Source organism: Eublepharis macularius, chromosome 12, assembly GCF_028583425.1.
Source record: "Eublepharis macularius isolate TG4126 chromosome 12, MPM_Emac_v1.0, whole genome shotgun sequence".
Lineage (NCBI taxonomy): Eukaryota > Metazoa > Chordata > Lepidosauria > Squamata > Eublepharidae > Eublepharis > Eublepharis macularius.
The window spans coordinates 13,874,573-13,894,024 of NC_072801.1; the positions used below are offsets into that span (position 1 = coordinate 13,874,573).

The window sequence follows — 19,452 nt, forward strand, 5'->3', positions numbered from 1 at the left end:
AGTTAGCATGGAAGGTGGAGGAGTTCTGTCAAAATGGAGGAGGGTACTTTGTAGAAAGATATCTATTGAGCGCTAGTGTGGTGCAGTGGTTAGAGTGTTGGACTAGGTTCTGGGGGAGCCAGGTTTGAATCCCCACGCTGCCACTTGAAAGCTTGCTGAGTGCTCTTGGACCAGTCACCCGTACTCAGCCTAACCTACCTTGCAGGGTTTTCGGGAGCGTAAAATGGAGGAATGCAGGATGGTGTGAGCTGCTTTGCATCTCCATTGAGGTGAAAGAGAGGGAATAAATGAATAAGGGAATGGAATGTACCAAGTTCACAGTGGTCATACTTGGTTAATCTGATGTTTCTCTTCCAATGCTGCAAAGTAGCCTGGGGCGGGGGGGGGGGGGAATTTGCAAGTGGGGAGACGAGGGGGAGAGTTAGCACCCCCCCCTTGGTGTGACTCCCATCATGCATATCATGTTTACCTCAGCTGCTTTTTGTGCCAAAAATACCCACTAGGTTGTCTGATCCTGGCTCCCAACATCCTGTGTCATTTACTCTTCAGTTCCTTCTCTCTTCGGGGAGATTTCCTCATGAGTCTTTCCCCTTGTCGCCCCCCCTCCCCCCCACACACACACTTGGAGTATTCTTTCTTGTCCCGTGTCGGCCTGCCTGCAGATCAGCAGCCTCCTCCCCTTTTCTCAATAATTGCTCTCATGCGAAGTGAGCGCTCTCTCCAGAGGCCTCCTTCAAGGGAGGGGCGGCATGTGCCACATCCGAAGCCTGCTCTGTCCACTTCATTCTCTTCCTCTTAGAGTCTACACAAGATGGATCTGCGCAGGTACCGGCTGGATATTAGGAAAAGCTTTTTCACAGTCAGAGTAGTTCAAAAGTGGAATCAGCTGCCTAGGGAGGTGGTGAGCTCCCCTTCACTGACAGATTTCAAGAAGAGTCTGGATTAATATTTGTCAGGGATGCTTTAGGCTGATCCTGCACTGGGCAGGGGGTTGGACTAGATGGTCTATAAGGCCCCTTCCAATTCTGTGATTCTATGATTCTATGAAGTGTGGGGAGATGCAATGTTAGTTGAGAAGTGTAATTTAAAAATACGGAGCCTGCAGAGATCACTCCTCAGAGGGTTTGTTAATTTCATCTTCGCCTCCAAAGGCACTGTCAGTTTCACCTCTCCAGTCTAAAAACCGTCTGGGATCACAACCAGGGGGCAGCGAGGAATGAAAATGGGCTGGAGCTGCCTTCCAGAGCCAGGCTTGGACCTGGAGAAGTTATAATGGGCTGAAGTTTTCCTTCTGGCATTTCACAGCCCCTTCACACAGCTCTGGTGTATAGCAAAGCCTTTGCCCTGCCGCTGGCTTTGCCTTTTTAAACTACCCTTACCAGCTACCATTGCATCTCCTGACATGTGTTCTTCACATGTCAGATGTCTCGTGCAGAGAGACTCTTAGCGTGTGTGTTAAGAATGCCACACTCTCTGGTCTGCTGTAGCTAGGAGGGGCCTGGTCCCCTTAAGGATTTTGCAGCTTTCGGTTTACATTTTTTTAAAAAAAATTGAGACCTGTAACGCTTTCACTTACAGTAATATTAGCAAAAGCACACCATTTGTTTTTGACCCAGTTGCCCAGTAACTAAACTAACAGTGCAATCCTAAGCAGAGTTACTCCAGTCTAAGCCCATTGAAATCAATGGGTTTGGGCTGGAATAACTCTGTTTCGGATTGCGCTGTAAATGTTGCAAGATCTGTGTTTGGCTGTTCCTGGTATTTTCAAAAGAAATTTGCAGATCCATTTATATCAGGGCTGTGGTGAAGAGAGATGGGGGGTTTAACCTCTCCATCCCATGCAATTTACAACCCCACTTGGGCTGTTGTTTGCCTGGGAAGGGAAAAATGACAGGCAAATAAAGGGTCTTTCCCTCCATTTCCAGGGCTAATAAAAGCTCAGGACAGTAAGATCAGTTTGGATTGGTGAAACCACTCAGAGAGGAGCATTAAATGTTCCAAATGCAAATTTCCCTTTTAAAAAAGAATCCTGGGAAGATCCAGTCCCAGCTCTTCCAGAGCCTTACTCTTATGGATTCTGCACATGTTGGATAATGCACTTCCAATCCTCTTTATAGATCATTTGCAATGGATTTTTTTGTGTGCGGAACAAAAAATCTACCTCAAACAATTGATAAAGTGCATTGAAAGTGCATTATCCAACGTGTGCGGAATCAGACTCTGTTTGATCCTGAGACACCAGCTTGCTTCTGGTGTTCTGGAAAACGAGCACAAAGCACCGTTTTGAGTGACACGCACTTGGTAGTTTATTAAACTAATTAATTGGCTAAAGTGTTGCCTAAACAACTTTAATTTAAATATATTAGACTGCAAGGCAGAGCTAAGCATGTTTATAGTCTGTTGAACTCAGCGGGAAAGTAATATACATACTTAACCCATCTCTCTCCTTGCGGTCAGTGAGCCAGTGTGGTGCAGATGTCAAGAGAGTCAGGCTGAGACCTGGGTTCGAAACCTTATTTAGCTATGAAGGTCACAACGTGACCACAGTGTTGCTTTTAGGATATAATTTATTTTATTTATTTATATCATATTTGTATTCTGCCCTCCCCGCAAGCGGGCTCAGGGCGGATAACAACCTTAAAATCATTTTAAAACATTCCACATTAAAACATCATATAAAAATAGCAGCACTCTTTGCCTGGCAGCAGCAATACAGCTATTAACGAGCAATACAGCAGTACAACTAAGATATAGCAACACAGCGACAGCAGCTGAAAAACAAAGTGGTGGGCAGCTTTCACAGGGAGGGGGGGGGGGGTAGATGTTGCATCCTCCGGCCAGCGGAGGCCCAACCTCAGCCATGAGCCTGGCGGAACAACTCTGTCTTACAGGCCTGGCGGAAAGATAGTAAATCCTGCCGGGCCCTGGTCTCAGCAGACAGAGCGTTCCACCAGGTAGGAGCCAGGACTGAGCAAGCCCTGGCTCAAGGTGAGGCGAGGCGGGCCTCCTTGGGGCCAGGGACTGATAACAATTGTTTTTCTCCTGATCGGAGGGTCCTCCGGGGAATATACGGGGAGAGACGGTCCCTCAAGTACGCTGGCCCCAGTCCACACAAGGCCTTATAGGTCAATATCAGAACCTTGAACCTGATCCGGTACTCCACTGGCAACCAATACAGCTCACGGGGAACGTTGCCAAGGACTTTGTCTTGAGGCCCTTGAAGGAAAAGCAGGACAACAGTGAGAGAAGTAAGAGTGTCTAAATTTGACTGGATCATGTCCCTTTTGTTTCCTCCCTTTCATATTGTTGTAATGCTCCCAACTTAGTATCTTCAGGCTCCCTTATTATAACAATTCTGGTTGCCGTATCTTAAGAGTTTGCTGTGAATCTCAGGAGACACAATCTGGGGGCCATGCTATTTTTGATTTGGCTTGAGAGCTGTTTTCGACTTGGTTCCACTCCATCCCAGAAGGTTCCACCCTCTGAATTATGAGGCACCGCCAACCCCTGGGCTTCCACACCGTGTCCTCCGAACTGAACCTTAGGGGGCCTGTCAGGGCTGATATGCCTGACCCTCCAATTGTTGTCAGAATCTACTTTGGAGCAGGGAGAAAACTAGCCAGCCCAATATGCTGCCCGGTTTCTCCCCTTCTGCCTGGAGCTTGCAGTGTCTTCATAGCTCAGCAGAACACAGCTAAGGCTGAGTATGGTGTCCCCCACAGCCCAAATTTCAGGGGGGAAGTATCTCCTCTAAATCTCTCAAGCTTCCTTCGCCCGTGACAGCAGCAGCTGAGCTTATGCAAAGCAGGGGTCTTATAATCTTCTCAAGCAGTTTCTGAAGTCAGCGGGTTAAATAGCATTCTTAGTTTTCAAGTCACGTAAAAGAAGGTGGGGGGGATAAGGAGAAGAAACAAGCTGAAGATAATTAAATGTGACAGGCTAGAATGAAAGGGTGGTGATGGTTTTTTGCTTGCTTGCTTGCTTAATGTCGGTATTTGCTTCCTAATAAAAATATGTAGTCAAGAGAGAACGGTGGCCTTTTTTAATCGGCTTTTGTTTTAAAGGGTCCATGAAGAGTTAATAAGCAAAAGATCAATGTAATAAATAGCTGTTTCTGGCAGAAAAGAGTCATAAGCGGATCAATGGAAACAATTTTCTGCTATTATAACTGATGGCTCTGGCTCCCTTGTGTTGCTCAGTAGAATACAGTGGGGGAGGCACATGGGCAGACGGGCACACAAACCGACAGGCAGGCTTTGGCCAAATCCGGTGAGGGACTAGGAGCTGTGTATCCAGAGCACCCACCATTTAAAAAAAATCTGTTATTAGGCATATGCATTTGTTTTTCCTTTTTAAAATGGCCCCGGGGAGCTGCTGCTTAACCCAGTTGAGGCAAACATTTCGGCCTAATTCAGGGGTCCCCGATGTGGTGCCCATTGGCGCTCTGACACTGTACCTGGTGCCCGACTCAGTGTTTACAGAAAGTGGTTGGGGCCCAGCATGGCTTCTGATTGGCCAGTGGAGATCTGATTGGCTGTGCTGGTTTAAATAACATTGTTTTGGTGGGAGCTGCCACCACAGTGTTGGTTTCTTTTCTCTCAGTCCTCTTTCCCAGTGTATTTTAAAAATTACTCCTCTTCTCCTGTACACTAAGGGTGTGTGTGTGCACTAGGGTTGCCAGCCTCCAGGTAGTAGCTGGAGATCTCCCAGAATTACAACTGATCTCCAGGCCACAAAGATTAATTCATCTGGAGAAAATGGCTACTTTGGGGGGTGGAATCTATGGAATTATGCCATGCCAAGGTCTTTTCCCTCCCCAAACCCCACTTTCTCCAGGTTTCTCCAGGTTTCATCCCCCAGATCTTCAGGAATTTCCCAGCTTGGAGCTGGCAACCCTAATGGGCACACCTGTACCTTCCATGGCAGCCATTTTGTGCTTCTTCCGACCACCTTATGTCAGACTTCCAAAGGTGCCCACAGGCTCAAAAAGTTTGGAGACCCATGGCCTAATGTTTCTTGAACAGGACCAAGGGCTGTTTTAGATTTATTTATGTCATTTATAGTCCACCTTTCTCACTGAGACTCAAGGCGGTTTACATAGTGTGAGATTAGTACAGTAAGAAGCAAGGACAAGGGCAGGCATTTCCATACAGCGTCAACTGTATTTCCATAAACAATGCCATAGGGTAAATGAATACATGTTTACAAAGACATAGCATTAGCAAGGATCCAATACGGGGTTGAAGAATTGCTAAAACAGAATGTAGTAAATTCTAGGACTTACATTAAACAACATGAAGCCCATGTTTAAAGCAACAGATAATGTGTAAGGCAATGTAATGGCGAAGTCTATGGTCCCTAACTCATTAGGAACTGATATCTAACTCATTAGATGGGGAAAATGAAGTGAGAGGGGGAGGCCCAGGGCTTTTTTTCTGGGAAAAGAGGTGGTGGAACTCAGTGGGTTGCCCTTGGTGAAAATGGTCACATGGCTGGTGGCCCCGCCCCCTGATCTCCAGACAGAGGGGAGTTGAGATGGCCCTCCACGCTGCTCGGCGGCGCGGAGGGCAATCTCAACTCCCCTCTGTCTGGAGATCAGGGGGTGGGGCCACCGGCCATGTGACCATTTTTAAGAGGTGCCGGAACTCCGTTCCACCGCGTTCCCGCTGAAAAAAAGCCCTGAGGAGGCCTATCTCCTTCTTCTTGCGCCATGGTTCTGATTTGCAATGAGGCACCTGAGCAGCTGACAAATAATTAAATAACCAAAGGGTGCTCCTCCAGAGACAGAGCTGCCAGTGTGTTGTCTGATTTGGATCGCTGATTGTAAGATTTTAATGATTTGCCAATAGCCTGCCCTACAGCTTTTGGTGACTGATGGCTAGTAGGTGCTGGACAGCCTCTGCCTGCTTGGGTCAGAGCAGTTTGGGGGAGTTTTGGAATGCAGCTGGTAAAGAAGACCAGGCCTTGAACTGTGCAGCCGGCTGTCAGGGACGTGATGCTCCGAGGGCATGTTGTTTGCTTTCAGAGAAACTTGATGTGGCTCAAAAGGCCAGCGTCAGCTGCCTGAGCGTTTCCTTGCTGCCCGCTGCTCAATTTTTGTTTATCTGCAAATGAACGGATACAACAATAATGCCATGTGCTGCCAGTACTGTTTCTGCACATGGGAATTGACCCCATAAAGGCAGCTACAGAATCGTCCTACTGCTCGGGAGCAGGAAATACTTTATATAACAACTAGTAACAAAGCCCATTGTGGGAAAAAATACAACAGGCTCTAGAAAGGGGAGGGCGGGCAGGCAGGCATTCCCTCCTCTGTCACTGATCCTGGCCGGATGAAGGCGGGAGGGGGGGAGGCATGGCCACCTCCTTTGCACCTGATCCCGGCTGAATGAAGAGGAGGCGAGCATTGCCACCTGCTCTGTGCCTGATCCCAGTCGGGTGAATGGGGGGCGGCCATTGCCTTCTGCTCCGCACCTGATCCTGGCTGGGTGAAACGGGTGGGCATTGCCACCTGCACCGCTCTGATACCAGCTGAGTGAAGGTGGGGAGCAGGCATTGCCACCTACTCTGCGCCTGATCCCAGCTGGGTGAAGGCGAGGGTGGGCATTGCCACCTGCTCTGCTCCTGATCCCACCTGGGTGATCTTGCTTTTAAAGATTAATCTGGCTATATCCTACTCTGCAGGCATTGCCACCTGCTTTGCTCATGATCTCGGCCTAATGAAGGGGGGAGTGGGCATTACCACCTGTTTTGCTCCTGATCCGACCTGGGTGAAGAACCTTTCCACCTACTCTGCTCCTGATCCCAGCTGGGTGATGGCAGGGGGTGGACATTGCCACCTACTCCATTCCTGATCCCAGCTGGGTGAAGGAGGGGGGCGGGTATTGCCCCCGGCTCCACACTTGATCCCAGCTGTGTAAAGGTTGGGTGGGCTTGGTGAAGGCAGCTGGGTGAATGCAGGGGGTGCTTCATGCCTGATCCCAGCTGGGTGAAGGCCGCAAGCAGGCATTGCTACCTGTTCCCCTCCTGATCCCAGCTGGGTGAAGGGCAGGCTGGGTGAAGGCAAGGGGCAGACATTGCAACCTGCTTTGATCCTGATCCCAGCTGGGTAAAGGTGGAGGGCGGGCATTGCCACCTGCTCTGCTCCTGATCCCAGCTGGGTAAAGACCGGGAGCGGGCATTGCCACCTGCTCCCCTTCTGATCCCAGCCTGGGCTTTCTGTTGTGACACGCTCTCTGGAGGTCTGGCTGCCTCATCTGGGCTTTCCTCCACAGCAGTGCCCTCTGGTGGCGCACCAGGGTAGGAAGTGAGTTGTATTGAATACGCTTAGCCTTTTATATAGTAGGATACCTGGTGTGTGTCTTCCTTCATAGAGTCCTAGAGTCTTTGATCTCGCTTTTAAAGATTAATCTGGCTATATCCTACTCTTTTCATCACTTCTTTAATACTTATGACAGTCACTAAAACAAGTAAAAGACATCGGGAGGGGATACATGTTCTCCCTCTTGAAGAGCAATTCTGCAGTGAAAAGAGAGGCTGTGGTTGCATGACGTGGTCATTTTGAGGAGGCAAAAGGAAGTTTGCAGAGTATTCATGAGAGAATGTCGTGATGGCGATTTTGGCGGATTAGGTATTGGCAACCAGAACTTTGAATTGTGCCTGGGAACCATTAAAACCTGACTTCGTTCTTTAATGCAGTCATTGTGGCAAGCCCCAAGTAATGACTTAAACACTTTTTTTTTCAAAACAGTGACATTTCTGAGCACTTCCCAGGGCCAGCCCCATCACATTGCAGAAATCAAGCCGGGACCTGGGGGTGGTGGTGGAAGGAACACATTATACTCTTGGGTGGCATTAAGGGTCCAGAGACATCAAACTATCTGGACAGGTAGGGAGCACTCCGGCTGAACCCACACGTGCCTTTTCATGTATGCACATCTGTGGCAGCTGCACCTTGCAGTGGTTTCTACCTGTTGCACTTTTGCTGAGGGTAGTGCTCACCATCTACCACTTTCATATCATTTTTAAAAAGGTTCCCAGAAGCAGTGCGCAAGGTACTCTCTCCGGTGGTGCCAGTTCAGGGGAACTTTCCGCGAAAGGACTTTAGCAGTTAGTTATTAAATTGGGCTAGCTTGTGAGTGTACTTTTATTTTTCTTTTCTTTTTTTCTTGGTTTTTAATTAGCAATTAATAGCTCCTGTTTTTATAGGCTTGTATGCTGTGGTTTTAAAGCTGTGTGATAATATGCCTATGATTGTAAGCTACCTTAAACTAATACAGAAAGGCAGGTGTAAATGTTTTTAAAAATACATATATTTGTTTAATTCATTTATACCCCACCTTTCTCCTCAATGGAAACCCCAAGTAACTTGCATTGTTCTTCCCTACACATTTTAATCTCACAACAAGGCAGGCTAGGCTGAGAGCATGTGATTTGCCCAAGGTCACTCAGTAAATTTCAGTAACAGAGTTGGGGTTTGATCCTGAATCTTTCTGATCCTGGTCTGACACTGGCCGTTTCTACACGGCTTACCTTGTTCCGGAAAACAGCAAAACTTCACACGAAAACGCGCGAGAAGACGCTGTTATCGCACGAGAAGACGCAATAACAGCGTCTTCTCGCGAGATTTCGCGTGAGATTTCACTGTTTTCCAGAACAAGGTAAGCCGTGTGGAACCGGCCAATGTAACCACTCACTATACCAGGGGTGGCTAAACTTGCTTAATGTAAGAGCCACATGGAATAAACTTCAGATGTTTGAGAGCCACAAGACATGATGCGCTGAAGTGACGTAAGATGAAGAGGTGGGTTTGGGGGAGTGTCCTGAAAGTGACATCACAGGAAGGGGTGGGGTTTTGGTGCAGTATGCTGGAAGTGACATCAGAAGGGGTGGAGCTTGGGAAAAGCCATCACCTGACCTTTGACTTGGAAGTGACATCACAAAAGTGATGTCACATCTTTGCTAGGCTTCAGCCCCAAAGTCCCCAGGTATTTTCTGAGTCAGACCTGGCAACCCGAACATTTTTATTGGAAAGAAAGAAGGAAGGAAGGAAAAAAGAAAAATGGAGGGAAAGACATGGGAGGGAGGGAGGGAAAGACATGGAAAGGGAGGGAAGGGAGGGAGGGAAATAAACTAAAATAAAATAAAATGTATGACCACAGCCACGGTCAGAGACCTCTGGGAGCTGCACAATATGTCTAGAAGAGCCACATGTGGCTCCCGAGCCACAGTTTGGCTACCCCTGCACTATACCATGCTGGCTGTCTGGAACATACAATAATCATTACATGTCTGACAGTCACTCATATTAGGCTATTATGCTGGGGGGAGGGGGTTGTTTTGCTTGTGTAAAATACATGGAAATATCCGTTGGCCTGTTCACCTTTGGTGAGTTGAAACAGCTTGACCCAACAGGAAAGCATGATAAACTTGCCTTGTTTTCCCTTTAAACAGCAAATGCCTGATATAGACATGTAACGGTTGTAAGGCAGGCAAGTGAGATGTTTTGTGGGCCCTCATTCTTTGCAGCTTTACTTGATAAGCTACTTTTAGAGTCTGCATCAGATGAGAGCTTTAAATTAAGTAGCACATTTTGCTCCCCTAACCAGAGAAGAGGGGAGGGGGGAAACTCGCCTTTCCACCTTGTTCAGAGTGAAAAATGGGACGCAGGTGATGAGCTTGTGCCTATTAGCGTGCATTATGGGGGAGGCTATGAAGCCTTGCCGAAAGCCATGCGCCGCCTCCTCTGAACTGCATAATCACTTAGCATTGATTTTTAGTGGAGCTTATCGACCCCATTATCGTCAATAAAGGCAATGTACTATGTAGCTGCGGCAGAGAACATGAAGTTGATGAGGACTCTTCGTTCTTATCCTTGCCACAGCAAACTAATCAGAGTTACGGATTGGGAGGGCCCACATAGCCAATGTGTCTCTCAGATATGCTTTTTATTAGCAAATACCCATCATTATGAGGGGTACAGCGTGTGCAGAGGGAGAGCTTGTAAATTGCAAGGATGCCTGGGAGGCGCAATGTGTCTGCTGCAGAATCCCTGTTAGCATCTTCCAACTTCTGACCCTACTAGTTTGCCATTATGACAGTAAGGCCTGTATGTTACAAAGGGCCTGGGGGAGGCAGGAGTGGCTTTAATGATTCTGGGACCCTTGGCAAAAATCCAAGATGGGGCTCTATAATCACAGCCCCCCTAAAACTGGGGCCAAGCAAAGAGCGGCCGTCACCTCGTGCAAAGCGATTGGGACCCATCAGACAGTTTGGGGTAGTGGTTAAGAGTGGCAGGACTCTAATCTGGAGAGCCAGGTTGGATTCCCCATTCCTCCACTTGAAGCCGGCCAACTGACCTTGGGTCAGTTACAACTCTCTCAGAGTTCTCTCAGCCCCACCCACCTCAAAGGGTGATTGTCATGAGGAAAATCACAACACACTTTGTAAACCACTCTGAGCAGGTGTTAAGTTGTCCTGAATGTTGCCCTGTATATAAATCGAATGTCGTTGTTGTTATCACTGCTGCCAGAAGTCAGCTGCCCAAGCCCCAGAGAGGGCATGTGCAAGTGATGGCCGGAAGCTGCTCTTCTTCTCCTCTTTGAGGGAGCGGCACTGTGGGCAGTCGGTCCCCACCAAGCACCAAGCTGCTCCTATTGCTCATTGTTTAAGATTGCCCAAAGGAGGGAAAGTGTGCATTGTGCATAATGACGCACATTGTGTGCATGCACACAAAGACACACCCAACCCTTCAGTGAAGGCAATAGCTGGAGTATACTTTGCATTGTCCCCCAGACTATAGATATATGGGAGACGAGAAGAAGAGACATCTTTGGAGCCCAAGCCGAACCTGTTTCCAGCTGCTGGTTGATATCTGTGACTATAATTTGAGAATCAGGCCTGCCCCTTCTTTCTCGGTCACTCTAGAGCAGAACCACCCGCTGCAAAAAGGCCCTTATTTATTTAGGCCCTTTTCATGCCACGGTTCCACTTTGAAGAAAAGTGCTGGGGACGGCTCACAAGTTAATAACAATCAAATTCATAAAAGCATTGAAACAATACAAATGGTTTGGCATAGATTTTAAAATCAGGGCAAGGACATATTTTGAAAAGGCTTTCATATTTAAAAAAGAAATCCCTATTTAGCTGACATCAAAAGCCTGCTGTGAAGGTAAACGTAATTTCAGACAGGCCCAATAATTGGGGGTGGGGGGGAGGTCAGAAACAAATAGGAAAATCGTTCTCTCCAGAAGGGGGACTGGTTTTTTGGATGTGTGCCTCACAACATATTGTTCTGCTACTTGAGTTGTTTCCCTGGCTGATCCCCAGGTTTTACACTTCTGGCCTAGTTATTTTGTGATTGTGACCGATTTGTCCAAGTTGTCTGTTTAAATGCATTTACAGGTACCGAGTTTGGGAGATAAAGGAGAAAGCAAAGCTCCATTCCACGTGTTGGGGCTGCAGCAAGCTTGGCATAAGGGTGTCCTGGCGCTGCGTGCTTGTTTAATCCCGGTCTGTGAGTCAGACAAACAGAGCAGCTCTGGACTTCAGAAGCATAAAGTAAGTTTGGAGTATCACTCTTGGTGTCTATGAGTTGACAAGCACAGCATCGTGATTGTGTGTCTTAAGTCTAGCTGAGCAAAATGAAGCAGGGTGGCCCTGCCAGGCGTTCTGAATCTCGAACAAGAGACTCCTGTGGCCAGACCTAGTGCCTTATCAGAACAGCCTGTTACCAGTTGATTGCATCTGCAAGGTGACAAGTGTGGAGTGCTTGCACATTTCTCTAGCCACATTCCCCTATAATACGGCAAGCATGTGACCGTAGGATGGGGGGAAGATGGGGGGAGCAGGTCTCAGTGGAAAGGGCCTGCTGCGTATCCCCTACAAATCACATCCTTCCCCTATTGTGAGTTGGGTTTCCATGTGCAAATATGCCTATGATTCATCTGCAATATGGTTGAACACTTTGCAGTGCTTGTGGTGGGCCATGTCAGTTCTCAAAATGACATGTCCCAGGTTTGTAGCTTAGTTATGATCCTGCAGATGTCAGAGATTTTATTCAAGTGTGGCTTCGTTAACCTGTTACAGTGTGTAGGGACTACAGGTCCCACATAAGTAACCAAAACCTTATAATCTGACCATGAACAGATCTTCAAAAGGTCAACACAGCTGTTAGAGAAATAGGGCCTCTGGATGCTCGTTATTTATCTGGAGCTACACAGAGCATAGCCAAGAAAAAAGGCAGTGACTGAGACATCAGTATATTTTGATCGGTTCAGCAAAATCACAGTATGTGGGCCCTTTCTGATGTATTTTATTTATTTATTTATTTTATTTATGTCATTTATAGTCCGCCTTTCTTACTGAGACTCAAGGTGGATTACACAGTATGAGATTAGTACAATCAGTATCAAGGACATTTCATAAATAATACCGTAGGGTAAATAGATACAAGTTTAAAAGACATCGTATTAGCAAGAATCCAATACAGAGTAGAAAAAAATACTGAAGCAGAACATAATCAATTCTAGGACTAACATTAGACAACATGGAGCACTGGTGGTACATGGGAGTACATATTGAAAGCAGCGGGTACTATGTAAGGCAATATAGTGATGAAGTCTATGGCCCCAAACTCATTAGCGAAGCATCTTCCCTAATGTACCGAGGGAGTCCCATCTATTTCATAATATACTTAGTCCAGGATATTCAAAATAATGTTCCCAATTCTTGATACTTCTCCCTCCTCTGCAGCAGCAAGCATTTATCTTTGGCAGTCCAGAATTCAGCTGTGCGAGAACCCATGAAGTAACAGCGGTGGCTGCTATTTGGGGGTTGGTGGTGGTGCAGGCATTTAATTGAAAGTTACATCAGATGTATTGTCGAAGGCTTTAACGGCCGGAGAACGATGGTTGTTGTGGGTTTTCCGGGCTGTATTGCCGTGGTCTTGGCATTGTAGTTCCTGACGTTTCGCCAGCAGCTGTGACTGGCATCTTCAGAGGTGAAGCACCGAAAGACAGTAATCTCTCAGTGTCACAGTGTGGAAAAGATGTGACTGTCATCTTCAGCTGTGACTGGCATCTTCAGAGGTGTAGCACCAAAAGACAGTAATCTCTCAGTGTCACAGTGTGGAAAAGATGTGACTGTCATCTTCAGCTGTGACTGGCATCTTCAGAGGTGTAGCACCAAAAGCAGAGATCTCTCAGTGTCACAGTGTGGAAAAGATGTGACTGTCATCTTCAGCTGTGGCTGGCATCTTCAGAGGTGTAGCACCAAAAGACAGAGATCTCTCAGTGTCACAGTGTGGAAAAGATGTGACTGGCATCTTCAGCTGTGACTGGCATCTTCAGAGGTGTAGCACCAAAAGACAGAGATCTCTCAGTGTCACAGTGTGGAAAAGATGTGACTGGCATCTTCAGCTGTGACTGGCATCTTCAGAGGTGTAGCACCAAAAGACAGAGATCTCTCAGTGTCACAGTGTGGAAAAGATGTGACTGGCATCTTCAGCTGTGACTGGCATCTTCAGAGGTGTAGCACCAAAAGACAGAGATCTCTCAGTGTCACAGTGACGCTGAGAGATCTCTGTCTTTTGGTGCTACACCTCTGAAGATGCCAGCCACAGCTGCTGGCGAAACATCAGGAACTACAATGCCAAGACCACAGCAATACAGCCCGGAAAACCCACAACAACTTACATCAGATGTTTGATTAAAGACTCCGAAGTGGTGGCCCCTTCTGGGAAACTGGAATTTTTAGACGCAAAGGCAGTTAAGGAGGAGCAGTAGCCAGACCGCGTAGGGTAGAGTTTCTTTCAAGGGGGTCATGTGGGATGTTTCGAGGGTCAAAGAGTTTTATGTTCGCTGTTAATTATCGATGTCTGAATAGAATAGGTTCATCAGCAGGGCTCATTTCGAGGGGGAACGCACAGGGAAGCCGTTCCAGTAGTTCTCCAAAGAGTTCACATGTCAGGTGGCCCCCGCCCACCTGATTTTTGGCCATTTTGGGCCCGTTTCGACTTGGATTTGGCCCCAAACAGCCAGGATCGGGCCTCTGACGGGTGGTGGATCACCCTCCCACTCAGCAGCGGCCCAATTCTGACCATTTTGGGCCCCTTTTCGGCCATTTTCAGCCCCTTTTTGCCATTTTGGACCCAATTTCGGCCCTGAATGGCCAGGATTGGGTCCAAAACAGCCAGGATAGGTGATGTCAGGGGGTGTGGCATATGCAAATTAGTTATGCTAATGAACCGCTTCCAGTGATGGCAAGGGGTGTGGCATATGCTAAGGAGTTATGCTAAGGAGTTATGCTAATAAATTCCTGCAGCTCTTTTTCTATGAAATGACCCCTGTTCATCAGGCATATTCCCCCCATCTCATAAAGCTCACTTTTATTACAAGCTGAGCATGAAATTGTTACTGCGATTGGTTGCAGTGAAAAAGAAGATGAACTTCAAACTTCTGCGATGCCTTGCCACTTGGGGTGGGTAGCGTTGGTCAGACTTAACGTGGCTGTAGCCAGTAGCTGCTGTTGATGCAACCTTTGATGCTTTAACTCCTTTTTTTTAATAATAGATTTTTATTGGATGGGTCAATATATAATCAATTTCAAATACAAATACATTCCATTTCAATTCCCCTGTGTATATTTCCCCCTCCCCTCCCCTCCCCCCCTTTTCGATAATGACTTCCAACAGCACTCCAACCCCCCGTTATTAATCATACCTTATTTCTATGCTAAAGTTGTTCTTTTCTTATTATCAGTAAAGATCTTAATTATATCTTATTTTACTTAATTTCTTTAGAACCCTTCAAAAGACCATAATTGTCCCTTGATGCTTTAACTCCTCACTTTCATGGGTTTTTTAAAGGTTTCGTTGTCATAGGTAATATGCCATAACAGGGCATCAGTTCAACAGTGTGCTAAAATACAGTAAAACCAGACATCCAATAGAAAGACCTGTATTTCCCGTACATCCATCTTGGGTGAACAGTACGCTACTGGTCTTGTCCTCTTGCTACAAAGGTATCCTTTCTAGCAGCTCTGAATTCTGTTGCCCTTGTTCACTTGAGGGTTTTGTACAGCTGACACTCCACACCAGATATGATGGAAAACACACACAGATCTTTCCAAAATGTCAGTGGCGGCAAAGACACAAAGCAAATAAACGCTTTTTCCTGCAGCATCTCTGGAGGAAACATCAGCTGCTCGGATTTAATTCTTCTCTCAGCACTGCGACCTCCTCTAAAAACGCCTTAATTGATACCTCATAAAGAAAAGAAATCTGACAGATTTATCTCGGAAAGAATCTCCTAGGGAATCAGTGCCTCCTATTTCCTTTCACTTGGCTTAGGACATTTTACAGTGGAGCTGGATAAATTTATGTGGCCACCTTTCATCCAGTGACAAGTTCAAGGTTCCTTGAAGATTCAACCAAGCTTTCAAAAATCCATCGCTGTTTTACACACATAACCTTCTCCAATTATGGGCAACAAAGCCCGTTGTGGGAAAAATACAATGGACTCTAGAAAGGGAAGGGCGGGCGGGCAGGCATTCCCTCCTCCTCTGTCACTGATCCTAGCTAGATGGCGGGGGGCGGGGCAGGGCGGGCATGGCCACCTCCTCTGCATATGATGCCGGGCAAGTGAAGGGGGACGGGCATTGCCATGTGCTCTGCACCTGATCCCAGCTGGGTGAACGGGGGATGGGCATTGCCTCCTACTCTGCACCTGAACCTAGCTGAGTGAAGAGGGGGCAGGCGTTACCACCTGCTCTACTCCTGATCCCGGCAGGGTGAAGCAGGGGTGGGCATTGCCACTGGCCCCGCTCCTGATCCTAGCTGGGTGAAGAAGGGATGGGCATTGCCTCCTACTCTGCGCCTGATTCCGGCTGGATGAAGTGGGGAGGCATTGCTGCCTGCTCCATTCCTGATTAGGGCAGATTGAATGGGGGGGGCGGCATTGCCTCATGCTCCACTCCTGATCCTGGCTGGGGGAAGGGGGAAATGGGCACTACCACCTGCTTTGCTCCTGATCCAAGCTAGGAGAAGAGGGGATGGGCATTTCCACCTGCTCCCTTCCTGATCCCAACTGGGTGATGGAGGGGGTGGGCATTGCCATCTACTCTACTCCTGATCCCATCTGGGTGAAGGTGAAGAGTTGGTATTGCCCCCTGCTCCATGCCTGATCCCAGCTGGGTAAAGGGTGAGCGGAGATTGCCACCTGCTCTGCACCTGATCCCAGCTCAGTGAGGGCAGCAGGCAGGCATTGCCACCTTCTCCGTGTCTGATCCCAGCTGGGTGAAGGGGGGTGGGCATTTTCTCCTGCTCCATGGCTCATCCCAGCCAGGGGAAGGGGGAAGCAGGCATTGCCACCTGCTTTGCTCCTGATCTGAGCTTGGTGAAGAAGAGATGGGCATTTCCATCTGCTCCCTTCCTGATCCCAACTGGGTGATGGAGGGGGCGGGAATTGCCACCTACTCCACTCCTGATCCCATCTGGGTGAAGGGGGGGTGGACATTGCCACCAGCTCTGATCCTGATCCTAGCTGGGTGAAGGTGGGGGTCGGGCATTGCCATCTGCTCCGCTCCTGATCCCAGCTGAGAGGAGACGAGGGGCAGGCATTTCCCCCTCTCTGCTCCTCCTCGCTCTTGATCTCAGCTGGGTGAAGGCGTAGGTCAGGCTTTGCCACCTTCTCTGCTCTTGATTCCAGCTGGATGAAGTCGGGGGGTGGGCACTGCCACCTTCTCTGCACCTGATCCCAGCCTGGGCTTTCTGCTGTGACACGCTCTCTGGAAGTCTGGCTGCCTCATCTGAGCTTCCCTCCACAGCAGCGCCCTCTGGTGGCACACCTAATGTCAGGCAGGCAAACCTGCCTGCCTGCCACATCTGTAAATGTATTTCTACTGGGGGATGGGTAGTGGGGTAGCTTTTCTCCTTCACTGTATCTTGCTTTGCTTGGGCCATGTGATGTTATCAGTTTGTGCTTATCCACAAACGTTTGAATGAGGGTCCCATTACCGACATTCTCCACACTATGCTCCGTTTTAAAAATCTCTTTCATATCCTGCCCCCTTTTCTACCTAAAACTCCCCCAAACCTTTGCCTTTCCTGGTAAGGAAAGCCTCCTGACCCTTGGACAGTGGCACTTTTACTTTCAAGCACCGGTACTGTTTGAGGGCCAGCTAGAAGGAATGCTGTTTGGTGAGAGCAAATCCAGTTAAGTACTAGTTCTGAACAGCACTGTGCATAGCAAATTCGCCTTTTGAGTCCCAGCCTGCCATTTGTACTGTTTTACAGGAGTTTGGTTTCTAGCCACAACTTTAACCATATTTCCTTCTGGCAGCTTGAGGAATCCCTTCAGAGAACATCTCTATTCTGCCAGCAGACCTCCATATTTCTCTCCCAGACTTCTCTCTCGGATGTTATTTGGTGGAAGACAGAGCTGGCCACCGGCTGCCTGCAGGATCAGCCGTACCCTGTTCTTCCTCAGATTCCTGACATCTGCCTAAGTGACATCACTACGGTTCACTCAGAGCCTCAGGTACCCTTTCCACACTTCGGTATTTCTGGGCTTTGCCACCAGAGGCTGGAGCAGACGTAACCCAGCCAATTGCTTAGCCAGAGGTAAACGAACAAGAGACAGGCCACGGGGTGTCACATTGCCTTCCTGTGCTCCACTCCTTTCCGGACGGCAGGTTCTCCCAGCTAGGCCTGGCTCCAGTGAACCATTACATTGGCACTGTGGTGTTAACCATGACAAGAGCTAACAAAAGTTGGTACTTAATCCGGGATCCAAAAGCAGTAACAGCTGCTGATTGCTTCATCATCTGGGAAATAAGCTGTGGGGATGAGCCCCCCCCCCCTTTCTGGAGCATGAATTCCTGTCAGAAATAACTATCATCTGTTACACTGGCCATGCTGTTAACTGTGTTTCAAAGCATTGTGTCACATGGGGTTTCTGTTGTCATACTGTGGTTCTCTTCAGGCATCTCACAAAAACCATGGCTTAACTATGGCTGATTCCGCACAGCTTACCTGAAGCCGGGACATTGCGGAACATGCCGGAAAAAACGCAGAAGATCGTGTTTTCTCATGCGAGTTTTGGGCGACATCGCGCAAAACTCGCATGAGAAAACGCGATCTTCCACGTTTTTTTCCGGCATGTTCCGCAACGTCCCAGCTTCAGGTAAGCCGTGCGGAATCAGCCTATTATTAATGTGTTCCCCTGAACCCAGGCCACGCTGCCAATTATGCTTATTTGAGGTCTGTCACGCCAGGATGTGAAAAACCCTGATTTGTTCACCATAGTTAATTTTAACCATGATGTTGCATGATCTACGATTGCTGGCATCCTAGCTTGCCGCCCAGCACCATCTTCACATCCTCCCTGGCCTACAGAGTGCAAATAAAATAAAGGCAGACTTGGATGAGGCAAACCAGGGTTTGAAGGATCACCTGTGAGCTGCATCTCGGATTCCCAAGCTAGCCATAGTTAAAATAAACCAGAGTGTCAATAATTTCTTAACCGAGTCATACAATACACTCCTCCACATGAACCGAGTGATGGTGGAGAGGCATCATTTACAGGCAGGTTCCAGTGAGAAGCAGCCCACGAGGCTCCTTCCCGGCTTTTGTTTTTCCTCCCTGCATTTAAAATTATAATGTTACTGCACTTTGCAGTTCCTCCACATGGCTGTACATAATGTTTTGCTTCTGTCTTCAAGATATTGACTCAAACAGAAGAGTGGCTCCAGGTTTCACTTTAATGATATTTAAAAATTAGTTTTGTCTCTTTTCAGTCTCTACTAAATTTTTTGTTTTTTTGGCAGGGCCTTCAGGGTACAAAAATCAATCAGTGTGTCTCTTAAAACGAGTAAGGAAATAGATCTTTGCTAAGGGCTGTTTCCTTCATTCCTTTTTGTACTTAGGAAGAGGTCACTGAGTACAAAACACACTCAAAAATGTCCTTTATCAAGGGGGGATTCTGTATACAAATAATGTCTTTTCTCTGCAAAATGCAGACAAACTGAGGCCCCCTCCTTAGCAGAGGGATATGCATACTTTCTTCCCCTCACTGAAATCTCTTTTTCAGTAGCACTGTTTGTTAAGACAGGTGGCCTTATTTTAAGATCAGGAGTGCCGTTAAGGGCGACAGAATGGGAAAGGGACAGATCTGACTACTGGGACACAAAGCACTGGGAAAATTCCCTGTGCAAACCTCACTGTAATTAATGGATCATGGTTATGCTGTTATCCTCGTCTCTTTCATTTCAGTGGAACTTGCACAGGTTGTGGTTAGAAAGTCAATAAGGATTCTGAATGCAAGTTATGGGATTTGGTCCTGCCCCAGACTTGGCCCCCAAGAGTCAGTTACCGCCAACCGTGCCATCGGATTGAGCTGGCTCTTCCTCATATCTGCCGAGTCGGTTGAGGAAATGAGGTGTCAGTGACTAATG

General features: G+C 47.7%; 1 protein-coding gene across 1 annotated transcript in view; it reads left to right on the plus strand.

Annotated features, from left to right (window-relative positions):
* Nucleotides 1-19,452, plus strand: part of DNAAF8 (dynein axonemal assembly factor 8) — a 59,473-nt gene that overhangs the window by 31,431 nt on the left and 8,590 nt on the right. The window contains exons 11-12 of the mRNA XM_054993662.1: nt 11,404-11,559; nt 17,340-17,537. Of these exons, the coding sequence (XP_054849637.1) occupies nt 11,404-11,559; nt 17,340-17,537 (354 nt within the window). The remainder of the gene's footprint in view (nt 1-11,403; nt 11,560-17,339; nt 17,538-19,452) is intronic.